The 25,720-nt window shown below is 48.0% G+C and overlaps 1 protein-coding gene across 1 annotated transcript in view; it reads right to left on the reverse strand.

The window, feature by feature from the left end:
* Nucleotides 1-23,001, reverse strand: part of GPR139 (G protein-coupled receptor 139) — a 50,002-nt gene extending 27,001 nt beyond the window's left edge. Inside the window, exon 1 of the mRNA XM_075528728.1 lies at nucleotides 22,878-23,001. Within this exon, the coding sequence (XP_075384843.1) occupies nucleotides 22,878-23,001 (124 nt within the window). The remainder of the gene's footprint in view (nucleotides 1-22,877) is intronic.
* Nucleotides 23,002-25,720: the final 2,719 nt, after the last annotated feature.

The following is a 25,720-nucleotide window of genomic DNA, read 5'->3' on the forward strand; positions in this document are numbered from 1 at the left end:
GGAGCAGCTCCGTATCTGGAGCTATGAAGACATGGACGCATGATCCGAACCCAAGGGACAGCTCAAGCCTCAGAGAAGAGGGAAGTTGAGTTACAAATCATAGGGGCGAAAAGTCTGTCCTAATCCTTCCCACCCCATTCCTAGCACTGTCCCCAATCCCAAACAAGGGTTGATGACCCTCCTCTTTGTTCCCTGGAATGCTTTCTTCTATCATGCCAGGCATAAGTCTTCTCAGTAATGCAGTCTACCTCTCCATCTCCCTAATGAGATGTGTGCTCCCTGAGGGCAGGGACCAGATGCACTGATATCACTTGTTGGCATCAGTAGCTAGCACACGATTAAAAAATGAATGTATCATCTAATCCAATCTGCTACTAAGATTCAAAAGAGTAGCTTCATTTTGAGATCATTTCTGCCATTGACGGCTTAGTCTATCTAGTGGAGCAATGAAATCTGGGTTGTAGCCCAGGGATGTAGTTTCAGTTTCCAATTCTGCCTCTTAATAGTGTTTGGGGAAAATATTTAACTCCTCTGAGCTCCCATTTCAAAATGGATGAGAACATCCTTTGTAAATTTGAATTCATTTTGTGTATTGGTAAGCACTAGAAAATTAATGAGTATGATTGAAGACTCTTTTAAAGCATTCGCCGCATAGATCCTGGCACATAACAGGTGACCAATAAACATTCATTAAATGAACTAGATTTGGAATTCTGAGCACTTGACTGAAATTGAGTCCACTATGGCTGATAAAGAAAATTTGGGGAAGATGTGGAAGAGATATCAGATGTTTCAAGAGGATTATTTTATCACAATGTACTACTTAAACAAAAGCCAACTCAATTTCCATTTTGTAGGTTATGTGTGAGGTGGAGAGGGAATTCACCTCCCTGGCCCAGCTTAAAAATAATCTCCAGTAATTAAACCATCTGCTTGGGGAAAGGGCAATGGAGACACCAGACTAGTCCTCAATCATGAAGGAAGACATAGTCCTCCAAAACATCTGAGAAGACCAGGCTGGGAGGAGGAAGCAAGTCAAAGGTCTGGAGACACACATTTGTCTTTTCTTTGTGGGTGCTGAGCGAGCAATCCATGCCCTGATTGCCAATGTCTGCCTGGGCCCAACAGTAAGCACGGTGTTAATACAGCAGCGACGCCGGGCTGTCACATTCCAGCTCTGCCCCTCATCAGCTGAGTTACCTAGGGTGGGTCCCTTTGCTTCATAGTGCCTCGGTTTCTTCATCTGCCAAATGAAGATGGTAGAAATCTCAACCTCACTGGCACGGTGGTGAGGATTAAATGAGGCAATGTGGAGCATTAGCCTAAGGGTTGACTCAGAGAGAGTGCTCATTTCATGGCAGTGGTGGGTGGTGATGATGATGATGAGGATCACTAATCACTGATAGCTCACTGCCATCAAGTCAAGGCTGACTCATAGTGACTCTATAGGCCAGGGTCGAACTGCCCCATGCGACTGAGACTCTAATCTTTACAGTAGAAAGTCATGTCTTTCTCCTGATAACAAGGATAGTTAAGATAAAGATGTGTTCTTCAAGGTAGTATAGACATTACAATGATAGGATTAAGAAAATAGTCATCCAGTCATCCATCTATTCATCCATCTATCCAATAGCTACCAAGTTCTTTACCATGTGCCAAGCTCTAGTAAAGGGGTTTGGAGTTAAACAGATGACTCAGACTCTATGCCTATTGTCACCGGTTCACATTCTAATCCAGCATCTTGCTGATGGTCCCATTCAGAGATAAGCCTTTATTCTATTGAGTCCCCACAGGAATTTGGATATCTCAAGTCCTCCTCTCCCCAGTATAGAACTTGCCATGTTGTATTATGGTTACTGATTTGCCTTTCTCCTTAACTAGATTGGGAATTCTTGGAAGTGAGGGATTTTTCATGTTCACCCTTGTCTTCCTCCAGATCCTACAGCGTCAGGCAGAGTAGGGGCTCAAGAAGGAGCCTGGTCCTTAATGCAGTCTAAAACCCCCACAAGGGAATTTCTTTCTTTCTTTTTAAAAAATAAGTTTATTGGGGGCTTGTGCAACTCTCATCACAATCCATACATCCATCCATTGAATGTCAAGCACATTTGTTGCCATCATCATTCTCAAAACATTTGCTTTCTACTTAAGCCCTTGGTATCAGCTCCTCATATTTTCCCACCCTCCCCGCTTGTCCCTCCCTCATGAACCCTTGAAAATTTATAAATTATTATTTTGTCATATATTACACGGTTTGATGTCTCCCTTCACCCACTTTCCTGTTGTCTGTCCCCCAGGGAGGAGGTTATATGTAGATCTTTATAATCGGTTTCCCCTTTCTATCCCTGATAATCGCCACTCTCAGCACTGGTCCTGAAGGGATCATCTGCCCTGGATTCCCTGTGTTTCCAGTTCCTATCTGTGCCAGTGTACATCCTCTGGTCTAGCCAGACTTGAAAGGTAGAATTGGGATCATGATAGTGGGGGAAGAGGGAGAAGCATTAAAGAAGTAGAGGAAAGTTGTTATGTTTCATCATTGCTACACTGCACCCTGACTGACTCATCTCCTCCCATGACCCTCTGTAAGGTGATGTCCAGTTGCCTACAGATGGGCTTTGGGACCCCAATCTGCTCTCTCCCTCATTTACAATGATGTGATTTTTTGTTCTTTGATACCTGATCCCTTCGATACCTTGTGGTCACACAGGCTGGTGTGCGTCTTTTATCCCACAAGGGAATTTCATAAAAAATTGTCGTCAGTCTTAAAAACAAAGATACCCTTCTCCTATAGCCCACTCAACTCAGCACCCTTACCCTCATTCTCCAGATCTGGACATGGAAGCTCAGAGAAGTAAATGATATGGAGCTCGAAAATCCAGTCGGAATTCACCTTTTATTGCAGTTGGAAAGAGGAGCTAGGGTAGAAGCATGATGGCGTTAACAGCTGTGCATGTGTGTTCTACACAGTCAAACTTGAGAAAGTCAAAATAGAAACTTTATTTCCAACAGGGACATGGCAGGCTGCATAAGTGAGAGAAGTGGGCCAGGTAGAAAGCAGTCTGTGTTGGAGAAACATTCGGGAGAGATGAAGGCTGTGGGGGAATGGATACAAAACAGAAACAACCAAACCCATCGTCACTGAGTCGATTCCAATTCATGGAGACCCCATAGGATTTTCTCAGCTGTACCCTATAGAGAAGCAGATCACCAGGCCTTTCTTTGGCAGCCCACACTTCTAATCTCTTGGTAATCCCCATTGAAGGGAGGCCATGGCTCCTTGGTACCAGCCACTTGATGACAGGGAGGAAGGGCCCAGTTTTCCATAGTCACAAGAAACCAGGTTTGTGTACAAGATTGCTTCTGAAGGTTACTAGAGAAAGTGCCCCCTTCAGGGAAGCCTGGGCTCGTCTCTCCCATGTTCTATGAGGTCTGAGTTTGCAGTTGGCTGCGGCTGGCTACGGCCCGCAGTCCAGACCTCTTCCGGAGGGGAAAGGAGGATGGTTGGGAAGGATGTTAACAAATCAGCATGCCTCTGAGCAGCACTGAGAAGGAAGCATTTTGTGCTGAAACAAACAAACAAACCCAAGTCCCTTTATTTCCCAGAACCACTCACTTCTAGCAAGAAAGTCTCTTTGGGGAAAGTCCTAGAAGAAACAGCCTTTCATTACTTGTATGGGCCATCTCGGCCTGTTCTCAACATGCCCTTCAACTCCCTCCACCTAGGCCTGGGTGTCACTCCCATCTCTCTTTGGGATCACCAGGGCCGAGTGCAGTCATGGTGACATTGGCCCTCTGTGGGTCACGCTGCTGAGAACCCAGTTCTGATGGCTTGCTAGGTGACAACTCTGAAGATGACCCCTTTTTAATTGCCCTCCTTGCTGGGTTGGATGCCAGCCCCTTCTCGCTGTTCAGGATTCTGGCCACTGACAGCTGGGTCACCGGCAGGCCTTTCCCAGTGACACCACCGAGATGATAACTCTCTTGTGCCTTCGGCTCTTTCCAGTGGCCTCCTGTTGAGCAGAGCACAGGCACCCCCACCCCCATCCCGATGTCTGATAGCATCATTAGTGGCTCCCATCTCTTTGCTTCCTGTGTTTCACCGAGGCGATGGGATGGGAAGAAGTATCCAGGGAGTATCTGTGGGGACAGCTCTGACCCACTTGTAACCCTGTGCCGCTTCTGTGTGCCAGGCCCGTGCTGGGCATGCCTCTGATGTCACCCTCCTATGTGAGTCTACAGGGTCCTTTAAATGAGGTACCTTTTGCCCCCACTGTTCTGTCGCTTCTCTTGCCCGCCCCCCCCCCCGCCTCCTCCCCCCAGCTTTCCTGCTCAGAGCAGCCAGAGGGACTTTTGAACAACCCGAATTTAAATCCTGTCATCTGCTTTGAAGGCTCCTGTGTGAATTGGCAGCATTCAAAGTAATTCTGTGGATCAGAAAGTTCTGCCCACCTCCTCCGGGCCTGCCTGCCTTCCCTAGTATGTGTGACAGCTGAAGGCTGCCAACCATGGACAGCGCTTGTCACACAGACCCTTCTTCGGTGCTGGGGAGACATTAGGGAGTGGTGAGGACTGTGAGAAAAGGTATAGTACAAAACCCCCACGTCTCCAAAGCAACCATTGAACGCCTGGCAGGCTCATTCCCACCTCAGCTCTTTCCTTGCTGTGCTGGCGCCCTGCATTTAATCACAGCCACGCCTCACCCCAGGTCCTGGCCCAGAGGCACGCTCTTTGCAGAAGCCTCCCGACTCACTCTGGTTTATTTTACCTCCAAGGGGCATAGCAACCTCACCTTCAGTGATTCTCAACCTTCCTATTGTCACGACCCTTTCATACAGTTCCTCATGTGGTGGTGACCCCCCAGACATAAAATCATTTTCGTTGCTACTTCATCACTGTCATCTTGTTACTGTTATGATCATGATGTACATATCTGATAGGCAGGGTGTATTCTCATGGTTACAAATTGAACATAATTAAAGCATAGTGATGAATCACAAAACAATATGTAATTCTATATGGTGAAATATTTATTTTTAATGACACATAGATGAAATTTTGTCTTGAAGCATGGTGTAGCGTGGGTAATAGTCTTCATGCTGGGTACTCACATGTGGGTGTATCTGCATGTGGGTGGGCCCACCTGGAGATGCCTAGAGGAGTGGTGTCTCAGTTCCTAAGACCATTGGAAATATGTGTTTTCCAGTGGTCTTAGGTGACCCCTGTGAAAGGGTCACTCAAGCCCCACAGGGGTCACGACCCACAGGTTGAGAAGCACTGCTGTACTTGCTTATTTGCTTGTCTTCACAATGGAGGGTGTGCCTGTACAGGTGCTTCTTTGGCCCATTTGGTGTTCCCCTCTGCCTGGAACAGTGCCCGGCACACGAGGGCTCCATGTATCTGGGACAGGGACAGATCTGATGTACCCACCTCCACTCTCCGATGAGAATATTGAGGCTAGAAAAAGGGGAAGTCACATGCTCACGAGTCCACAGCGAGTGAAGTGGCTGTGCTGGGACTCCTCCATCCAGGCAGGTCTGATTCCTCACCTACTGTCACCTCCCTGATCCCCAACTTTAGGGATGGGGGTGGGTTCCAGTATGGAGGGAGAACACAATGTTGAGCCACTGCACTGTGAAGGGCAGGCAGAGGGGCCCAGCTGTCCCTTTAAGGAATGCGCCCCACCCCCACCCCCACAGCCCTCCTTAAGGCAATTCTATCATTGCTGCCATCCAACCAGCTCCCAGGGAAGCCGTGGCTCTCTCTCAAGGGGCAACGATGGTTCTTGTCACCAACTCTGTGGAACTGAACAAGGCCAGGAGTGCTAGCCCCTGGGGCAGCCACTGCACAGAGCGACAGGCTACCCCATCCCTTGGGTGGCAGTGTGTGTGTGTGTGTGTGTGTGTGTGAATGATGCAGCTGATACCACACTCTGCAATTAGCTGAAAATGCTAAGAAATGTCTGTGGTAGAAAAGCAATCCCCACCTTCACTGACTGCCAAACACACCTCCAGGGGTTGTGACTTGTGGGGGTGGTGTCACTGGCAGAGACATCGGTATGCACAGTGCAGAAGGTGCTGTCTAGCTCAGGGTCAGTGCCCATGGCTTTATACAATGCAGGCTCCACATCTCTCACACAGTGGCCCCCTCACTCCATGTCCCTGTGGTCACTCCCCAGGCACACTCCTGCTCCAGGGCCATCACACAGCCAGTTCCCAGTGCCTGCAGCCTTCTTGCTTTCTTCCTTTCTTCCCCCGCTCTGCTGGAGTTGCTATACCTCTCTGCACTGTTCAAAAGGCTCACTATTAACCACACGTGGCTACTAAGCTCAACATGTGGTGTGTGTGCTGGTGAGAGATAGAATTTGTCATTTGGTAGCCTTTCAGGTACTTTACAGTTAAAAACCGGTGCTCAATTTCATTCCTGAAAACCTCCCAAGTCTATTTGGAAACATTTAGACGCTGTTGCCTGCCAAGCTATTGGGCCCAAGATCTTGCTCTCTGTCTGGTTCAATTCCCTAAGTTATACATCCTGTGGCTTGCTCTTTCTACATACTTTTACTGCCGAAATTATATATTTATTTGTGTTGCTAAGGATGTTGGCCTGCCCTGGTACATTGTAAATGCCATGCAGGTGGGGAATGAGTCTGTTTGGGCTGGTCAGGTGCCCGACACAAGGTCTGAGACATGGTAATTCCTGGCACAGAACTAGATAGATGAATGGATAGATGGGTGGATGGGTGGATGGATGGATGGATAGAAGGGTGTATGTATGTATGGATGGATAAATGGACAGATGGATGGATGGATGCATGGATGGATGGATGGATGGATGCATGGATGGATGGATGGATGGATGGATGGATGGATGGATGGATGGATAGAAGGGTATATGGATCGATGGATGGATAAATGAGCAGATGGATGGATGGATGGGCAGATGGATAAATGATCAATGAATGTAGGGACAAGCGTGTTCTCTGATTTCTCATCTCATCCCACCCTACAATTTGCCATCGTCATCAAGGCAACTCAGACTCCTATAAAAACACCTTTTGGGGGTTAAAAGTCTCAGTTTTCTCTCAGTGTAGTTCAGCAGGTCATGGTGTCATTCATGAGAAACCCCAGTCATTCCACTTCCACTTTATAGATAGTGGGTCATCCAGGCAGACACACGCCCACCCCTCAAATTCCTCTGGGACCCAAGCAGGCCTCTTCCACCCTTGCCCTGGTCCTACTCTTTGAATTTTCTTCTAGGTGGTGGTGGGAGGGCTAGCCCTGTTGCAGTGACAGCCAACACCCACTGGATTTGGCATCTGGAAGATTTGGGGTGGAGACCCAGCGCAGCCCTCATTCTTGGTGTGATTTGGGGCAGTTCCTTGCTGTCTCTGGGTCTCAAAGCATTGCACTGGATCGGTGCCTCTCAGGCTCTAGTGACTTGCCTGCCAACTTTAAGATTTTTGCCACATTCTTGTACCACCTGTACTGCTATTTAGCTTTAACATTTTGTTTTAAATTGCCTTGCCTTCCCCCCCCCCTAAATTTTTACTTTATAGAGTAGAGCTGTCCAATAGAGATGCCATGTGGCCCACATAACCGATTTTAAACTTCCTACCCACCATACATATATAAAAAGGTAAAAAAGAAACAGGTAAGATATGGGAGCTGGAGGCACAGGGAATCCAGGGTGGACGATACCTTCAGGACCAGGGGTGTGAGGGGCGATGCTGGGAGAGTGGAGGGTGAGTGGGTTGGAAAGGGGGGAACTGATTACAAGGATCCACATGAGAGATGGACGGCAGAGAAGGGGGGGAAAGGAGACTCCAGATAGGGCAAGATATGACAAAATAACAATCTATAAATTATCAAGGGCTCATGAGGGAGGGGGGAGCGGGGAGGGAGGGGGAAAAAGAGGACCTGATGCAAAGGGCTTAAGTGGAGAGCAAATGCTTTGAAAATGATTAGGGCAAAGAATGTACGGGTGCGCTTTATACAATTGATGTATGTATGTATGGATTGTGATAAGAGTTGTATGAGCCCCTAATAAAATGTAAAAAAAAAAAGAAACAGGTAAGATGAATTTTCATTAATTTAATTAGTCCGCTGTCTCCAAAATGTGATGCAGATACAAAGACTTCATACGAAGTCTACCACCACACCTTTCCCTATGGGTACTACCTTCTCACCGAAAAGTTCTGGTCCAGGGAGTCCTTAGGTGACACAAATGGTTCAGTTGGTGATGTGAACCCACTATATATTTACAGCACTCAAATATGCATATATAGAAATGCCCTCTGCCAAATACACACACACAGTTGTAGCTCTAGTCATCTTCCCACACCTGTTCAGGTTGTGTGTCACCATGTATCTACTCACAGACATCTTTATTACTATTACTGCAGGATTGTGTCTGTAATAGTATTAATGTCTTTCCATGTGTACACCTATCATCGACTTTTTCTAATAGAGGTCTCCTACGACATTTGCCTTTTCGGGTGTCACTGGCCACGTTCATTACCCAAATGCCCTCCACATTCACTGATGTGAGGAGGTGTATTGGAGGTTCATTATGATTCTTGAATGTTGTGCCCCAGTCGGGTGCATGTGTGTACTCAAGTTGATTTACCTGTTCTCCTCATGGAGGCCATCTATGTTGCTTTCGTCATTTTGCTGTTGTGAATGGTGCGGTGATAAACCTGGGCATGTTGCAAATCTTATTGCTCTAGAACACACAGAACTAGTGATAGGATTGCCGGATCAAATGGCATTTCGATTTCCAACTTTTTAAGGAAGTCTCATATCATTTCCCACAATGGTTGTGTCACTTTGCAGTTCCAGCAGCAGTGTAAGGGTGTTTCAACATCTCCACCCTCTCACCCACATTTGTAATTTCCTGTTTTGTTTTTTAACTTAGCTGCTTTTGTTGGAGTGACATAATATCTCCTTGCTATTTTGAATTGCTATTGGCCAATGAAGGATCCCTGATACTACAGTGGCTTAAGTGTTAGGCAGTTCACCACAAGGTTGGCAGTTTAAACCCACCAGCTGCTCCACAGGAGAAAGATGAGGCTCTTTGGTGCTGTAAAGACGTATCGTCTCAAAAACGCTAGCCATTTCTACTCTGTCCTGTATTCTTGATGAGTCAGAATCAACTTGATGGCAGTGGGTTTGGTTTGCGGGTTTTTGTTTTTAAGGCTAATGATGGTAAACATTCTTTTTGTGTATTTTTTGGCCACCTGTCTGTGTTCTTTGGTGAACTTGTACGACAGTGGGAAAAATATTTTGATGACATAATCTGATAAGAAATGAATCTCTAAAATGTATAGAAAACGTCAACACCTAAACAACAAAAAGACAATCCAGTTAACAGTGGGCAGAAGTCATGGTTCTCATTTTGGGCAGTATAGATAACAAACAACTCTTAATAACAAGCCAGCTTCCTTGTTGGAAACAGATGTGGCCTTAAAAATAAACGCAATGAAAACACTAGAGTGACATCACACTCTAGCCGATGCTGCTACCCGCCAACCTGCTGAGCCCAAGGCCCAAGGCCCGCTCTCTCTATTAAAAATGGAGATTTAGCACATGTTACCAATTGCTGTCAAGTTGACTCCAACTTTAACACATGTGTCACAGTGGAAGTGTGGGCCACAGAGTTTGCAATGGTTCAGCTTTCGGAAGCAGTTTGCCAGGCCTTTCTCCCGTGGAGGTCTTTCTCCCGTGGAAAAGGCTGCTGAGTGGTCAATATGAACCATTTTGCCATCAGGGCCCCCATAAAAGACCAATCATAGTGTGAGTTGATAAGAATCACCTAACGTTAGGGTTTCATTTAACCCCAAACCAAAACCAAGCACAGTGTCCATTAGTCAATTGCAACTCACAGTGACCCTACATAGGAAGTCTGAGCCTAAATCTTTAGAGCAGCTGACAGCCTCATCGTTCTCCCACTGAGTGGCTGATGGGCTGGAACTGCCAGCCTGTGGGTAGCAGCCCAACGCCCAAACCACAGGCCACTAGAGCTCCGTATGTTCCAGTTAAGACTCTGCAAATTCTAGCTCCATGTCTTCGATGAGGGTGCTGGACTCATGAGCACTGTGCCGTGACCCCATGGTTGTCTCATTTAGTTCACATGGTAAATCCTGTGGGTAATGGCGCTGTTCCTCCCCCCTCCCCCCGCCCCATTCACAGATCAGGACATTGAGGCTCAGGATAGGTAAAGCAACTTGCCAGACTCCCACCCACAGGAAGGCACGGAGCTGGGATGTCAGCCTAGGTCTGTTGAAATCACAGAGCCCACATCCTTATCCAGCACAGAGGCGGGTTCTAAGGACTCTTTCCATTCTAATAAGCCATATCCTTGTGTTCTAAGACATTGTCAGCTTGCAATTTGTGGGATTTCTTGGAGCTGTTGCTTCCAGTTGAGGCCAAATCCCTGGCTTCCTGAGCTGGGATGCTTTTCTTGTTCAACCATCTATTACTCTTGGCCTCCTCTGCTATTTCTCACACCTCTGTCTGGCTTCTTGTTTGCATTCTCTACCCACTGCGAACCCCTGCAAGTTATTGGCATTTCTTGTCATTTCACTACCCCAGCGTGTATGAATTGGCCAAGTGGTGGGCTGTAGCCAGGCTGAAGACATGTTCGGTTTGGCACATGTCTTGCAGACTCATTTGGCATTTAAAAATCTCGGAACTAGTTGCCAGCATTGAAGCATTGGGGCATTTCATATATATACATGAAATATATATATATATATATATATATATATAAATCTGGATTGCTAGAACTTTAAAAAAATCTGACAACACTGGACCATTGAATGGAAAGTTACACTTTGAGACCCACGCCCACACCCATGGCTCTTGGCTGGGTCACTCCCATCTCTGGACCCGGACCCAGCCCCAGCAAGTTGTCAACTGTCATCCAATCCATGCTGCAATCTCTTTATACTAAGCCTGAGTAATTTTTTAAAAGCCCCAAATGAAAATACTCACTGCCATTGAGTCAGTGCCAACTCATAGCGACCGTATAGGACAGGGTAGAACTGCCCCTGTGCGTTTCCAAGACTGTAACTGTTCACGGGAGTAGATAGACCTATTTTCTCTTGGAGGGGCTGGGGGTTTAGAACCGATGACCTGTTGGATAGCAGCCCAACACGTAACAACTACACCACGAGGCCTGAGTAGCAGTACTGAATATTTCCCTGTCGTTTTCTAGCTGGGTGATGTTGTGCAAGTGTCTCCATTCTCATCTGAAAAATGGGCATCCTGGTTATCCACACCCCGCAGGGTCATTGTGTGAGGGCCATGGGTGTAGGAAGTGCTGCGTACCTGTTGGTTATAGGCGTGGGGCAGTGCAGATATTGCATTTGTTTTCATACTCCTGTGTCTATCATAAAAGGAAAGTAAGCGAGACCAAGAGGGACACATGAATTGGAATTCCATGGTAAAAAATTACGACCATTTCCACAACTTGGCACCTAGTTCTTTGGGTAGGAGAAACGTGTCCTTAACCTGAGCCACTTGGTCCATTTGTAATACCCGACTGCCTCTTGCAGGCGCTTGCATTCATCAACGTGACCCCGTGGCATTTCCTGGTGCCCTGCAAGCATCACCTACGTGTTTCGTCGCCACGCAGAGGTTCAGTGGTGGGAACTACAATCACCTTCCTGCCTCATCTGCTCATGATCGCAGCTACGATACTCAGACCCTCAGATCAGCCTCCGCTGCGATGTCTGTCTGTCCCTGTCCACCAGCGCGATGTGTGCAGCCTCTTTCAGGTTCTGGACTGCTAGTATTCCCTCTGGAGGCTTCACTGAAGGGCGCATTCCTTGCCTTATTATGGAATGGGCGGCTTACACCCTTCTCCTCTAGTCTGCAGATCGGAAGTGCAGTTTCCGGTGGGTGTTGGAGGAGGGGCATTGTGGATGGAAGGTAAAGCCCTCTGTATGAAACAGTGCCCGCCCGGTTCAGAGGAGTTCCAGGCGGGGACTCAAACACGTTGGCATGTTGCATACTAAAGGCAGTGAGAGTGGTTGCTTATTGAGTCCTGCCATGCCCCAGGTACTGCACGAAGCCCTGGCATGCTTTATTTCCAATTGCCACAGTACCCGTGCAAGATGCAGAAGGTTAATTGCAGTTGCTGAACTCTTACTCTATGTGAGAACGAACACGCCAAGGCTGGTGCCGCACCTCTTTATAATTCCATTTCATTCTCCAAACTACCTTAAGAGCTTGGGAAGATTCCTGTCATCGCCTCCTCCCGGTGGAGGAGGCTGAGGCGCAGAGACACGAACCTTCGGGCCCAGGTCACAGAGGGAGGAAGTAGCAGGGGTAGGATGTAGAACCGGGTAGTGTGACATCAGAGACCACACATGGAACCGCTAAGTTCTCCTGCCACTTGTTGGCAGAAGAAAGCAGAGAGGTTTCAAAACCCTGTTCATGTTTGCTTTATCTGTCCTAAGAAACCCTGAAAGAAAACAGAAGGAGCTACGACACTAACAGCAATGTGCACCTGTGGTCTTGGTGGTGACGGTGGGGGCTTGGAGAAAGGATGGGAGGCAGACATTCCCAGGTGTGTCTTTTAATACATTTTAGGTCTTGAGCAATATAAATATCATTATCTATTTAATGCATTTTTAAGAAGCTATTTCTTCTTAGCCCCAGCCAATTGATATCTTTTGGGAATGTGTGGAAATGTGTGCCCAAACTTGTCAGATTTTTCAAGGAAACTTGGGATTTTTTTTAATTGCCAATTTTTAAAATTAAATACTTTTATTGGGAGCTCTTACATCTCTTATCACAATCCATACAATCATCCATTGTGTCAAGCACATTTGTACATATACTACCATCATCATTTTCAAAGCATTTTCTTACTACTTGAGCCCTTGATATCAGCTCCTCATTTTCCCCTGTCTACCCTCCCTCATGAACCCTTGATAAGTTATAGATAGATTATTATTTTCATATCTTATATCATCCTCTGTCATCCTTCACCCACTTTTCTGTTGTCCGTCCCCCTGGGAGAGGTTTATAGTTGATCCTTGTGACCAATTCCCCCTTTGAGGTAGTTAGTTTATTGTGCCAACCTGGCCGATAAACACATATGGGGTTAATTGAAGGTCAGAGGGATAAATGGCTCGGTGAGTCTCACCTTTCTAGTTCTCGGGTCTCTTGCTTTATGATGGTCAAACCAGGGTGAAGCTGCCTTAGCCAGTTCAGCCAAAAAGACTCACTTCATGCGAGACATTCCCAAGGAGAAGCCACATGGACCTATTCCGATGTACCCCCGGGTGCTGGAGCAGATGTGTGGAGACCCCTGTCAGAGCTAAGATGCTTACGCGTTCACTAATTCTGCTTTCCTCCCGCGGTTGGCGTCACTGTGTGTGTTGTGTGAGATGGAGGAGGACTTTGCGGATTGGTGTCGGACATATGGGTTAATGTTGGACTTGTGGGCTTGGGCAGTACTGAGTTGGGATGTTTTCTTGATGTGCACTTACCCTTTATATAACACTCTTTCTTATACATGAGTTTCTGTGGATTTCTTGCTCTAAAGTACCCAGACTATTACACCCTTTCTCCCCACACCCTCCCCCAATCCTCCTGGTATCTCTATTTTCATTGTTGGCCCTGAGGGGTTTATCTGTCCTGGATTCCCTGTGTTGCAGGCTCTTATCTGTAGCAGTGTGTATGTTCTGGTTTAATCCAAGTTGTAAGGTAGAATTGAGGTCATGATAGTGGGGGAAAGGAAGCATTAAAGAACTAGAGGAAAATTGTGTGTTTCATCAGTGCTATACTGTACCCTGACTAGCTCATTTCTTCCTGGTGACCCTTCTGTGTGAGGAGGTCCAATTGTCTACAGATGGGCTTTAGGTCTCCAGTCCACCCCCCACTCCCCACTCACATTGGGTATGATTTTGTTGTAGGTCTTAGATGCCTGGTACCTGATCCCATCGACATCTCATGATCACACAGGTTGGTGTGATTCTTGCATGTGGGCTTGGTTGCTTCTCAGCTAGATGTCCATTTGTTTATCTTCAAGACTTTAAGACCAGATGCTATATCTTTGATAGCCGAGTGCCATCAGCTTTCTTCACCACATTTGCTTATGCACCCATTTTCCTTCAGTGATCATATTGGGAAGGTGAGCATCACAATGCTGGGTTATTAGAACAAAGTGTTCTTGTGGTGAGGGAGTACTTGAGTTGAGGCCCAATGTTCATCTGCAACCTTAATTCTTAACATGTAGATATAAGTGCATAGATCTATTCCCCTCTTGTTATATATAAGTATGTCTACATGTGTACATGTCTGTATTTAGACCTCTATAAAGGTCATTTGCCTCCTGGTTCTTCCCTCTTTTTCCTTTTCCTTTCCTCTTGTCCCATCATCATGTTTAGTTTTCATTCGGGTTTAATAATTCCTTGCTGCTCCATTGTCTTTGACTATGCCCCACCAGGCATCCTATGCCCTTTTCTCCATTGATTTTAGTTCCCTTGTGTTCTCTTGTTCCTAAGTTGGTTCCCTGCCCCTTCCTTTCTCCCACCTCCCCTTCTCCAAATCCCCCAGAACCATTGGTCCCATTCTTTTCATCTCTGAATTGTTTATCCCACCTATCTTATCTAGATAGACATGCAGACATAATTAATAAGCACAAAAACAGGCAAAGCCAAATAAAACAACAAAGAAAGTCAAAACCAACAAAACAATAACAACAACAAAACAAAAACAAAATAACAACAACAAAAAGAAATCCACTGACAAAAATGGAAAACCCTATAAGTAGTTCAAGGTCTGTTTCTTGGCCTTTATGAATGTTTTCCAGTTGAGTCTGATTGGGGTGCCACATTCTGTCTCCAAAGTCTATTTTTGGTATTCCCCAGGGATTTCATCACTTTGCTCCCCTTGCTGCTCTGTTGCTTCCCCCTAGTGTTTCACCCCAGTGTGATGGGGTCAGATTGAAATTCCCAATTTTTAATTTCAAATTGTTCATTGAAAGTATTCAGAGCTATGATAGGTTTCTGCTGTTGCTTTGTTTTATTAACTATGTATCCAGAAACCATGCTGAACTTAACTTTATAGTTTTGGTAGATTTTGTAGTAAAGTTGCTGGGATTGTCTATGAAGGCAATCATGTCATATGTATTAGAGACAATTTATTTTTTTTCTCTTTAAATACCTTTTATTTCTTTTTCTTGACTTATTACATGGTCAGGCCTCCCACTACCATGTTGAATAGAAGTAGTGAGAGCAGACATCCTTTCCTTACTTCAGTTCTTAGGGAGAAGGCATTCAGACTCTCATCATTAAGTATGTTATTAATTATGAGTTGCTTATAAACCGAACCAAATTCATTGCCATTGAGTTGGTTCCAACTCATAGTGACCCTATAGAACAGTGTAGAACTTTCTCTGTGAGATTCCTAGAGTATAGCTTTACAGGAAGGAGAAAGGCCCATCTTTCTCCTGAGGAGTGAGCAGTGGTTTTGAACTGCTGACCTTTTGGTTAGCAGCCCAATGTGTTACCACTACACCACCAGAGCCTTAATGTTGCTTTGAAGTGCCCCTTATCAGATCAAAGTTGTTTGCTAAGTTTTGATAATGAACGGATGCTGATTTTTTCCCCTGTGTCTATACAGAAGATCATATATAGTTGGCTATTCCTTTAGTCTGTTAAAATGGTGAGATATCCCAACATAGGGACAAGGGAACAGCGAGTGGTTCAAAACCAGAGGAGGGAGGGGGGGGGGAGGACTGGTAGGGAGTGACCAAGGGCAAGGTAACTGAGAGGAATTACTGAAACCAGAATGAAGGCTGAACATGGTAATGGGACGGGAGGAAAGCGAAAGGAAATAGAGGAAAGGAGTAGGAGGCAAAGTGCATACAGAGAAGCCTAAATACAGACATGTACATATGTAAATATATTTATGATTATGGGGGCATAGACTTATGTGCATATATTTATAGGTTCAGTAGTAGGGTAGCAGATGGACATTGGGCCTCCTCACGCATACTCCCCAATACAATAGCACCTCGCCCTGCTAAACGGTCATTGCATGATACCTACCTTCCCGACATGATCACTGAAGACAGACGTGTGTGTAAGCAAATGTGGTGAAGAAAGCTGATGGTGCCCAGCTATCAAAAAGATATAGCATCTGGGGCCTTAAAGGCTTGAAGGCAAACAAGCGGCCATCTAGCCCAGAAGCAAAAAGCCCACACAGAAGCAGCACACCAACATGGGTGACCATGAAGGACAGAGGAGACCAGGTCTCCAACATCAAAGGTGGAGTGGTGGTGAGAATCACATCACCGTGAAAGAGGGGGAGTGCATGATGGGGACCCAATGCCCATCTGTAGACAGCAGGACATCCCTTCCAGAGGGGTAGTGGGGAGGAGATGAGTCACTCAGGGTTCAGTGTAGCAACAATGAAATTCAAAACCTTCCTCTAGTTCCTGAACGCTTCCTCCCATCCCAATTATCATGACCCCAATTCTACCTTGCGGACCTGGTTATACCAGAGGATGTACAGCGGTGCAATAGGGATCTAGAAACACAGGGAATCTAGGACGGATGAACCCCTCAACACCAGTGGTAGGAGTGGCGACACCAGGAGGGAAGGGAGTGTAGAAAGGGAGAACCGATCTTGGAGATCTAAGTGTAACCTCCTCTCTGGGAGATGGGCAATGGGAAGGTGGATGAGGGGAGACACCGGGCAGTGTAAGATAAGATAAAATAATTATTTATAAACTATTAAGGGACCAGGGGAAAGGGGGGAGCGGGGAGGGAGGGGGAGGGGAAAAAAGGGAAAACGAGCTGATTCCAGGAACCCAAGTGGAAGGTGAATTTTGAGAATGACAAGTGCAATGAATATATAAGGGTGCTTTGCTCAATTGATGTATGTATGGATTGTGATAAGAGTTGTATGAGCCCCAATAAAGATTTATTAATTAAAAAATGGTGAGGTATCTTGAATGCTTTCCTAATATTGAACCAGCTTTGCATTCCTGAGGTAAATTCCCTTCTGTCTTGATTTAGAATTCTGTTTATATAGTGCTGGACTAGCTTAGCTAATATATATATATATATATATATATATATATTTATTGCTTAGCTAATATTTTGTTGAGGAATATTGGTTTATAGTTTCCTTTTAAAGTCTTTGTTTGGTTTTGATATGAGGGTAAAACTAGTTTTGTGCTATTCTATAACGTGTGACCAAGAGTTGGAATAGACTCAGTGGTAACTAGCAACCACAACAGCAAAGTGTCAAAAAACAAACTGGAAAGTTTCTATAAATTTTCCAAATTTTTAAGTGATGAAAAAGTCATTTACAAGGTACTTCTTATTTCAGGCGGTGTTCATCCTATGATAATATAAACTATTATTATCACCCCTCCCAATCAGGCACAGATAAGGAAAGTCACCTGCCTGTGGTCACAGAGCTGGTAAGCAACAAGCCCCAGCGGTCCAGCTGAAGAGATTCTACTCTTAACCTACCGACTGCATTTTCCCTAACCAAAGGTGCCATACAGCTAACAGAAACACATCCGCAGGGCTCCAGGCAACGCGTAGGTCACCATGTCCCCACCTCTGTTCCCAACACTGCCAGTAACTGCCATGTGCCAAAGCACATGCCACCTCCCAGGCTACAGCCTCACCATCCTCTTCCTCTCAGAGCCCCATGTTTGAATGGAGTGTGTCTGGAATGAACCAGGCACGCCCGGACTGGAACCCTAGTAGCAATGCTTTGGGACTTCCCCAGCTTTGTCTGTCTGTTTCTGTAAAGATCACAGCTCTGGGAACCCCCTGGGGCAGGTCTGCTCTGTCCTCTGTGGCCTCTATGAGCAGGCACTGACTGGATAGCAGTGGGTTTGGATGATTTTTCTGGGACTCTGAGTTTCCTCCGTGGAGCACACAGCTTGAGGAACTGAGCTTCCCAGCAGCATGATGCATGAACTTCCCAGCAACATGATGCAATGGAGAGGACAGGCTTTGTGCATTGCACTGGTTGTGGGCCTGTAGCAATTTGCTTCCCTTACATAGATCTTGGTTCACTCAGCTGTCAAATGGGGTCAGGGACATGCACAGGACACAGGGCTTCAGTGGGGGTCAAGTTCAAGGGAAAAGGTTAGGTGCTAAGAAGGCACTAAGTAGTAAATGCTCACGTTGGGCCAGGACCGTGCTAAGCCATTTCACATTGGTTATCTTATTTAGTATGCATGGCCCTCTGTGATTCGAGAGCCCTGGTGATGCTGTGCATTAGGCATTGGGATGCAAAGTTGGTGGTTCAAAACCACCAGCTGCTCTGTAGGATGAGGCGGTCTATTCCTATGAATCAAAATAGTCTCTATGATAAAGGGGTTTTTATATACATATATACCTATATAGTTATGTTTATATTTAAGGTTTATTAGTGTTTTGTTAAGGACCTCTAGTGGCACAGAACTTAAATTGCTCACCTACTAATCAAATGTTCATAGGTTCAAACCCATCAGCTGCTCCACAGGAGAAAGATGTGGCAGCCTTCTTCTGTAGAGAGTTCTAGCCTTGGAAAGGACATGATAGGGAAGTTCTACTCCACTCTGTAAGGTTGTTGGGAATCAGAATCAACTCAACAGCAGTGGTTTTGGGAGGTGGGGGGATTAGTGGTAGACTTCTTGCTTTCCATGTTGGAGAGAGGTGTTTGGTTCCCAGTCATGGTACCGCATGTATAGCCACCATCCCTCTGTCAGCAGAGGTTTGTGCGTTGCTCTCAGACTGAATAGGTTTCAGCAGAGCTTCTAGACCAACGGCTCTCAATCTGTGGGTCTTGACCTCTTTGGGGGTCAAACGACCCTTTCACAGGGGTCACCCGATTCATAACAGTAGCAAAATTGCAGTGATGAAGTAGCAATAGAAATAATTTTATGGTTGGAGGGTCACCACAACATGAGGAATCGTATTAAAGGGTCATGGCATGAGGAAGGTTGAGAACCACGGTGCTACATTAAGATGACTAAGGAAGAAAGGGCTGGCAAACATCAGACACTTAAAGCACTATCCATCACAATGATCCAATCCATAACTGACTGTGGGTGCACAGGGACCGGAGCATTTTGTTCCACTGTGTGTGGGGTCACCAAGAGTCCAAGATGGGACAGGCACTCACAAGCCACCACAGCCTCTGGGTGTAGGCCCTGTTGTCACCCCCGTTTTACAGAAAGGAACATTGGGGCCAGCAGAGCTCTACCCATCCTTCTTAGTAGGGTGCCCTGGATCCCACAGCAGACAGCCTAGACACGTCCTGGGACATTCCTCCAGGCAGAGGGTCAGGACCCTGGACTTTCTCCAGCCCTTGCTGCCTACCTGGAGACTGAAGGTGGTCCAAGAGATCTGCTGCTTTTCCTAGTTACAGGATCCCCACTTGGAACACTCAGCCACTTCCCACCCACACCCCTCAGTTCCCACCCACATCTCAGTTCCCACCCTCATCTCCGACTGCCTCTGGGAGAATTTGGGAAACTTTGGGTGAGTCCGCTGCTGGGAACCGTGATTCAATTAAGATCTCGATTTTCAACAATATTATGAAGTCTTGCGGTCTGTGACTTCACACCCAACATAGCTGTGCCTCCCTGTGAGGGGCAGAGTAATGAGCATTTGCTAATTACTGGTGCTGGGAGGCAGGGCAGGCAATACAGGGTGAGCGCAGTTAGAGGACAAATGGGCAGGCGGAGAAAAGTGCTTTTCTTAACAGCACTTCCCAGGTCCCTCTCTGGCTGGCTGACTTGGGGCCTGAGAAACCCACCTCCTCAAAGCCCAACTAATTTCCCCAGAACCTCAACTGCAGTGCTGCAGCCCTGACCAGCAGGTGGTGTGCCAGGCACTGAGCTGAGTGCCAGCTTGCACCATCATCTCCATCCGCATCTTGACTTCTCACCACCAGGCCAGGGGTAGCTACTCTCTCAGTGTCCATTGAACAGATGTGAAAACGGAGGTACAGAGACATGAAAGGCCCGTCCAGTTCTGCCTGGTTCTAGAGTCGGTTCTAAATCACCAGCACAGCCAGGCCTTCCCTATGGTTTTATGCAGATGATCAGATTTCGCCTTTAGACCACCTCGTAAGCCATTCACAAGACGCTTGTCCGCCTATCACTTTTATACGAGGCTGGCCTCCCTAGTCATTCTTCTCCCGCATTCTTGGCATTTCTGCTTGTAAGCTCCTTCTGCCAGGGGACTGAATCTTAGCAGGTGTTTGCATCCCATTGGCCCTGCCCTAGCTTTTGAAATAGAGTGCAAACAGAACAAAACAACCAAACTCATGGCTGGTGACTCAATTCCAACATGGCATCCCAGGTGCTTTGAAGGAAGACTGGAGTCCATAGGGTTCTCAATGGCAGTGATCTTTTAGAAGTAGGTTGCCAGGTCTTGGGTAGGTTTGAACTGCCCACCTTTTGGTTTGGATGTTATTATGCACCACTGAGTTAATTACTACTCCTAGCAACCTTCTACGACAGAGCAGAGCCATCTCATGGGGTTTCCTAGGCGGCAGTCTTGTACAGAAGCTGATCACAGTTCTGGAAAAGGAACTGCAGAATGGTGGGCTTAACTACCAACCATTTGGTGCATAACTGAGCTCGTATCCCTGCGTCACCAGATTTCTTCCAAACCGAACTCACTGCCATCGAGTCTGTACCAGCTCACAGGGAATCTATAGTTCAGAGTAGAACTATTTCTATGAGTTTCCAAGACTGTAAATCTTGACAGGAGTAGAAAGCCTCATCTTCTGCCCATGAATCAGTTGGTCATTTAGAACTGCTGACCTTGGGGTTAGCAGCCTGACATGTAATCACTATGCCGCCAGGGCTCCTTAGTGGAGCAAAACTTGTTTTCATCATCAGAGCTCTGAGACATATGTAGGTGTCCATAACGATCAGTTCAATGAATAAACACATCTCACACCCTCAGAGTTCCAGCCCCGGGCCTCCCTGTCATTTATGATGGCTCCATGGTCTGATTCAGTGCCCAAATCGATGTCAACTCATTGTTTACAGGCTTTGATTTCTTCTAAGTCCGCAGCCCAGGCTCAACCTACATGAACCTGTGTTTGGAACAGTGTCTAGTATCCAGTAGGTGCCAAGGAGGTCGGTCAAGGAGGTGCCATCTGGCCCAGGAGGTAGGCCGTGAAGATCTGGAGCACCTTGAATTCTGCCTTGAGGTCTTTGAAGATCTGAACTCGCCCTCATTCTCCTCCGTCCTCCTGTCCCTGCTGTGGACCTTTGTAAGGTCAACCTTCCCTGGTTGACCTAAGAGTCCCTGATTCCTAAGAGTTTCCAGGAACAAATTGGGGCGTGGGTGGGTTTGTGGCTCCATCCTGAGTAGTGAGTATGGAGAGGAAAGGGTGGGGGTCAGATACTTTCTGATCTGAGAGCAGAAGGAGAAAGGGGCCCGTCACTTCACTGGTTCATCAACCTTCTTCAAACTCGTTCCCCCGCAGCCAGCTCTGGAAAGAGGTTGGAAGGGGAAGCTGGGGGAAGGGAGGTGCAAGCTAAACCGAAATCAATCTAGCTTGAGGTAATTACAGGATGAGCGCTGCTGCCCCAGCAGGGCGAATCAGAGTTGAGCTTCCCTCCCAGGGCAGCCAGAGCGATTAGTCAGTAGTGAAAGCCTCATCACTCCGCGGAGGGAGGCGCACACACGAGTAAACTTCTGCTTTCTGCTACCTGCCAAACTGGGGGTGGTGGTGGGATTATTTCAACAACCTAATGACCACCCCCACCCCCCATGAAGGCTTTAGAAATGAAAACCTCAGCAGGGTTTACTCAGCTCTTGCATTCTCAGGGTCCCGGAATTCTAGGGTTCTCAGACTAGCAGCCGAAGGGCTAGAAGATGCTATGATTCTAGGCTGTACCTTTCTCTCATGCCTGCCAATTGCCAGAGGACAGGGCCCATCAGACAGCTTGGGAAGCGTCCTGAGAGTCTTTATGGCATTGGAAGAGCTCAGCGACTCTCTGGAAGGGGCCTCCAGGGACAACCTTCCCATTGTCTGCCTGCTTGCCTGTCAGTCTCTCTCTTACACACACACACACACACACACACACACACACACACACACACACACACACTCAAGCAGCTCAGGAATTCTGCCTAAGTCTCAGCCACACTTTGGAGAGGCTTGAAGATGTGGGACCACCAGCAGCTCTCAGTCTAGGGCAGGTGGACCAGACAAAGTCAGGGGGGAAGAATGTCCTCAGGAGACTGTGACCCTTAAGGTGGGGGCCTGTGTGTCTGCACAGAATCACTCCTTTGACTCCCTCGCACCTGGTGGGGCGGCAGCAGCATGTATCTGGCTGGGAGCAACCTCAGAACAGGAGTGCCTAGCGCAAGGGGGCTCCAACTTCACCTGGGACCAGACAGGGGCACACAGTGGGGCAGGGTTTAGCTGGGGGTGGCCAGATCAATGCAGTGCCGACCCCACAGACCTCCCTAAACGTGTAGTCAGGTCACCTACCCGGCCTTGCCCCCTGCGCCCTGGCAGATGCCAACACCCTCTGACACGCAGGAACACAACCCAACATACTGGAATCCAAGAGCGCACTCATATCAAGCCACACTCACAGTGAGCCCATCGCCTGCCGTGGGCACCCAGAAAACACACACACACACACACACACACACACACACACACACACACACACACACACACACACACACACGTCCTAACCAGTCCACAGCAACTTCTGCCCACCCCACCTCACCTCATCCTATCGGGAAATATCCACAGCTCCCCTAAGCCTTAAACTTTTTCCATGGGGTGGTGGTGGTGGGGAGGTGCCTGTCAGCGAGGGCCTTCCGTCCTGCAATCTGGATTCTTGGCTTCCCTCCCACTCCCCCGCACACCGCTCACCTGGTAAACCGAGGCACAGCAAGAAGCTGTAGTAGACCACAGGCACGAAGCCCAAGCCGCAGGACGAGCCGGGGGACCAGGACAGGGTGCTGTTGGCCACGAGGTGGGCGTGCGTGTGCTCCATCGGCGCTCCTAGTCGCGAGCCCCCGCCTGCCACCCGGCTGGGACGCCGGCTCAGTGGCAGCCGCAGCAGTGGCAGCGGGAAGGGCAGCGTCGCTCTCCCCGCAGGACTCGCTGCCAGCCTCTCCTGCGCTGCTCTGCGCCCTCGGCACCTGCCCGAAGACGGAGTCCCGCGCAGCAACCCCGCAGCGCGCACCGCGCAGGGCGCCCTGGCTCGGGAGGGGCTTGCGGAGCCGCCTGGGCGCCTCCCACCCTCACCCCCGCTCGGCTCCCGCCTGGAGCTTGGCTAGCACGCCGATCCCTGCAGCCAATCACAGCCCGCCTGGCCCCGGCGCGTGGAGGGAAGGTGGCAGGGGGAGGGGGTCCCAGCTGCGGCTGTGGGCTCCGGTTTGGGCCACCAGTCCTTGCTCCCGACCCCCTGCCCGCCCTCACCCCCTCAGGAAGACCTGTTGGAGGACCGCCTGGCCCATTGGCATCCCTCGCGGGAGGGGCGTGGTCGGGGTGGGACCCTCTTCCAGACCCCCCGGCCCCCCCCCACCCCAGCAGCGACGTACACCTACAGCGTGTCCTCGCTTTGCCTTTGTCCACTCTCCTTTCGCCACCTCTTTCCCCTTGCGGGTACTTCTAGGCCCTGTCCGAACCCTGTATTCTGCACCTCAAGAAGCCAGGGTGCTGAAGGCTTGTCCTTGTCCCTGGATCGGTGGCGGCGCTGAGCTTGCCTGCTCTCAAAGAAAGGGTGCTTATCGCTGTGTGCATGCATGTGGCTATCCCGGGGGAGTGCAAAAGTGGACTCTGAACTGGGAGCAGCCGAAGGACATGCATGCCAGGGAAGAGAAGCCCGGGATGCACGGCTCTTCTCTGGGGAGATAGATGGAGGTGGCAGCCACGTGCACACCCAGATTACACAGTACTCAGCCCTGCAGGCACACTCACAAACTCACATGGTTTACAGAGGGGGCTCGGTTCTCCCTGAGCCCACACAGGCGCCGCCGCCAATGGGCACAGATACCGTGCTCATAGACAACAGACAAGCACGCAGACACAAGGCGGGATTCATCTGAGGGACTGTGAGAGTGTTGGGAGGTGTGCGAAGGACAGGCCAGGCTGAAGGGGGTCATCAAAGAAGCCTTGGAGAGTTGGGGTGAATGGGTACAAACCTCTTCTCTGGGGAGGCAGGTGGAAAGTTCTCAGTTTAACATTTCTTGAGGTGATACCAGAACTGGGCAAAGAGCCTAGGTCTGCAGGTATCAGGCATCATCAGAATAAAATATCATATCATCGTGAATGAGTGGGGGATTACAGAGTGGAGACCCAAAGCCCATTTGTAGGCCACTGGACATCCCCTTACAGAAGGGTCTTGGGGAGGAGACGTCAGGGTGCGATGTAGCAACGATGAAACATACGACTTTCCTCTAGTTCCTAAATGCTTCCTCCTCCCCTACTATCATGATCCCAATTCTACCTTACAAATCTGGCTAGACCAGAGGATGGGCACTGGTACAGATAGGAACTGGAACCGCAGGGAATCCAGGGCGGATGATACCTTCAGGACCAGTGGTGTGAATGGCTATGATATAAAGAGGGTGGAGGAAGGGTGGGTTGGAAAGAGGAAACCAATTACAAGGATCTACACATAACCTCCTCCCTGGGGGACAGACAACAGAAAAGTGGGCGAAAAGAGACATCGGACAGTGTGATATGACACAATAATAATTTGTAAATTATTAAGGGTTCATGATGGAGGGGATTATGGGGAGGGAGGGAAAAGTGAGGAGCTGATGTCAGGGGCTTGGGTGGAGAGCAGATGTTTTGAGAATGATGATGGCAATGAATGTACAAATGTGCTTTACACAATTGATGTATGTATGGATTGTGATAAGAGTCGTATGAGCCCCTAATCAAACGATTTAAATAAATAAATAAAGACAAGCTTAAGAATTAAAAAAAGAAAAAAAGAGCCCGGGTCTTCAGTGCAGACAGTGAGAGAAGAAAAAGAAAATGGTGGAAGATTCTGCAGACACAGAGGGGACAGGCCCGGAGGCTGTCTGTCACTGCCATCAGGCTTGGTAGCCTAAGGCACCCTCTGCTCCCTGACACCCTCATCCCATAAAACACCCACTCCCGGGAAGAAGGAATAGGCTGGGCTTTCCCTAGACTCTTTCTGGGTTCCCCTGAAGGTGGGAGTCCAGGCGTCCCCACCCCGCATGGAGAGGTAAGGTTGGGGAATCTTGTCTTCTCTGGTACAGGCTTGGGTCTTCAAAGGGCCAGGCGATCTGCATGAGTGAGGGAGGTGAGGGATGCATGTGCTTATGTGTGTGGGGAGGAATGGTGCTTTGGGAGGCCTATATGTCCCTCTAAAGAGGGTAGTTTAGTATCAAGAGTCACTGAGCCCAGTGAGGCCAAGCCTGGTATTTTTAAGGAAGTTAGAAATAGATACTTGATAACAAACGCTCTCCTTGTTTAAATGTGACTAAACAAAGCCCCAAAGAAAGACCTCACTGTGTGACAAAGGAGTCCTGGTGACGTAGTGGGTTACTCATTGAGCTACTAACCACAAGGTCAGCAGTTCAAACCCATCAGTAGCTCTGAAGAAGAAAGATGAGGCTTTCTGGTCCATTGAAGATTTACCGTCTCAGAAACCCACAGGGGCAGTTCTACTCTGCCTTCCAGGGTCGCTGTGCCTTGAAATCAATTTGATGGTAGTGGTGTGTGACCACTGAAGT

This window comes from Tenrec ecaudatus, chromosome 12, assembly GCF_050624435.1.
Source record: "Tenrec ecaudatus isolate mTenEca1 chromosome 12, mTenEca1.hap1, whole genome shotgun sequence".
NCBI lineage: Eukaryota > Metazoa > Chordata > Mammalia > Afrosoricida > Tenrecidae > Tenrec > Tenrec ecaudatus.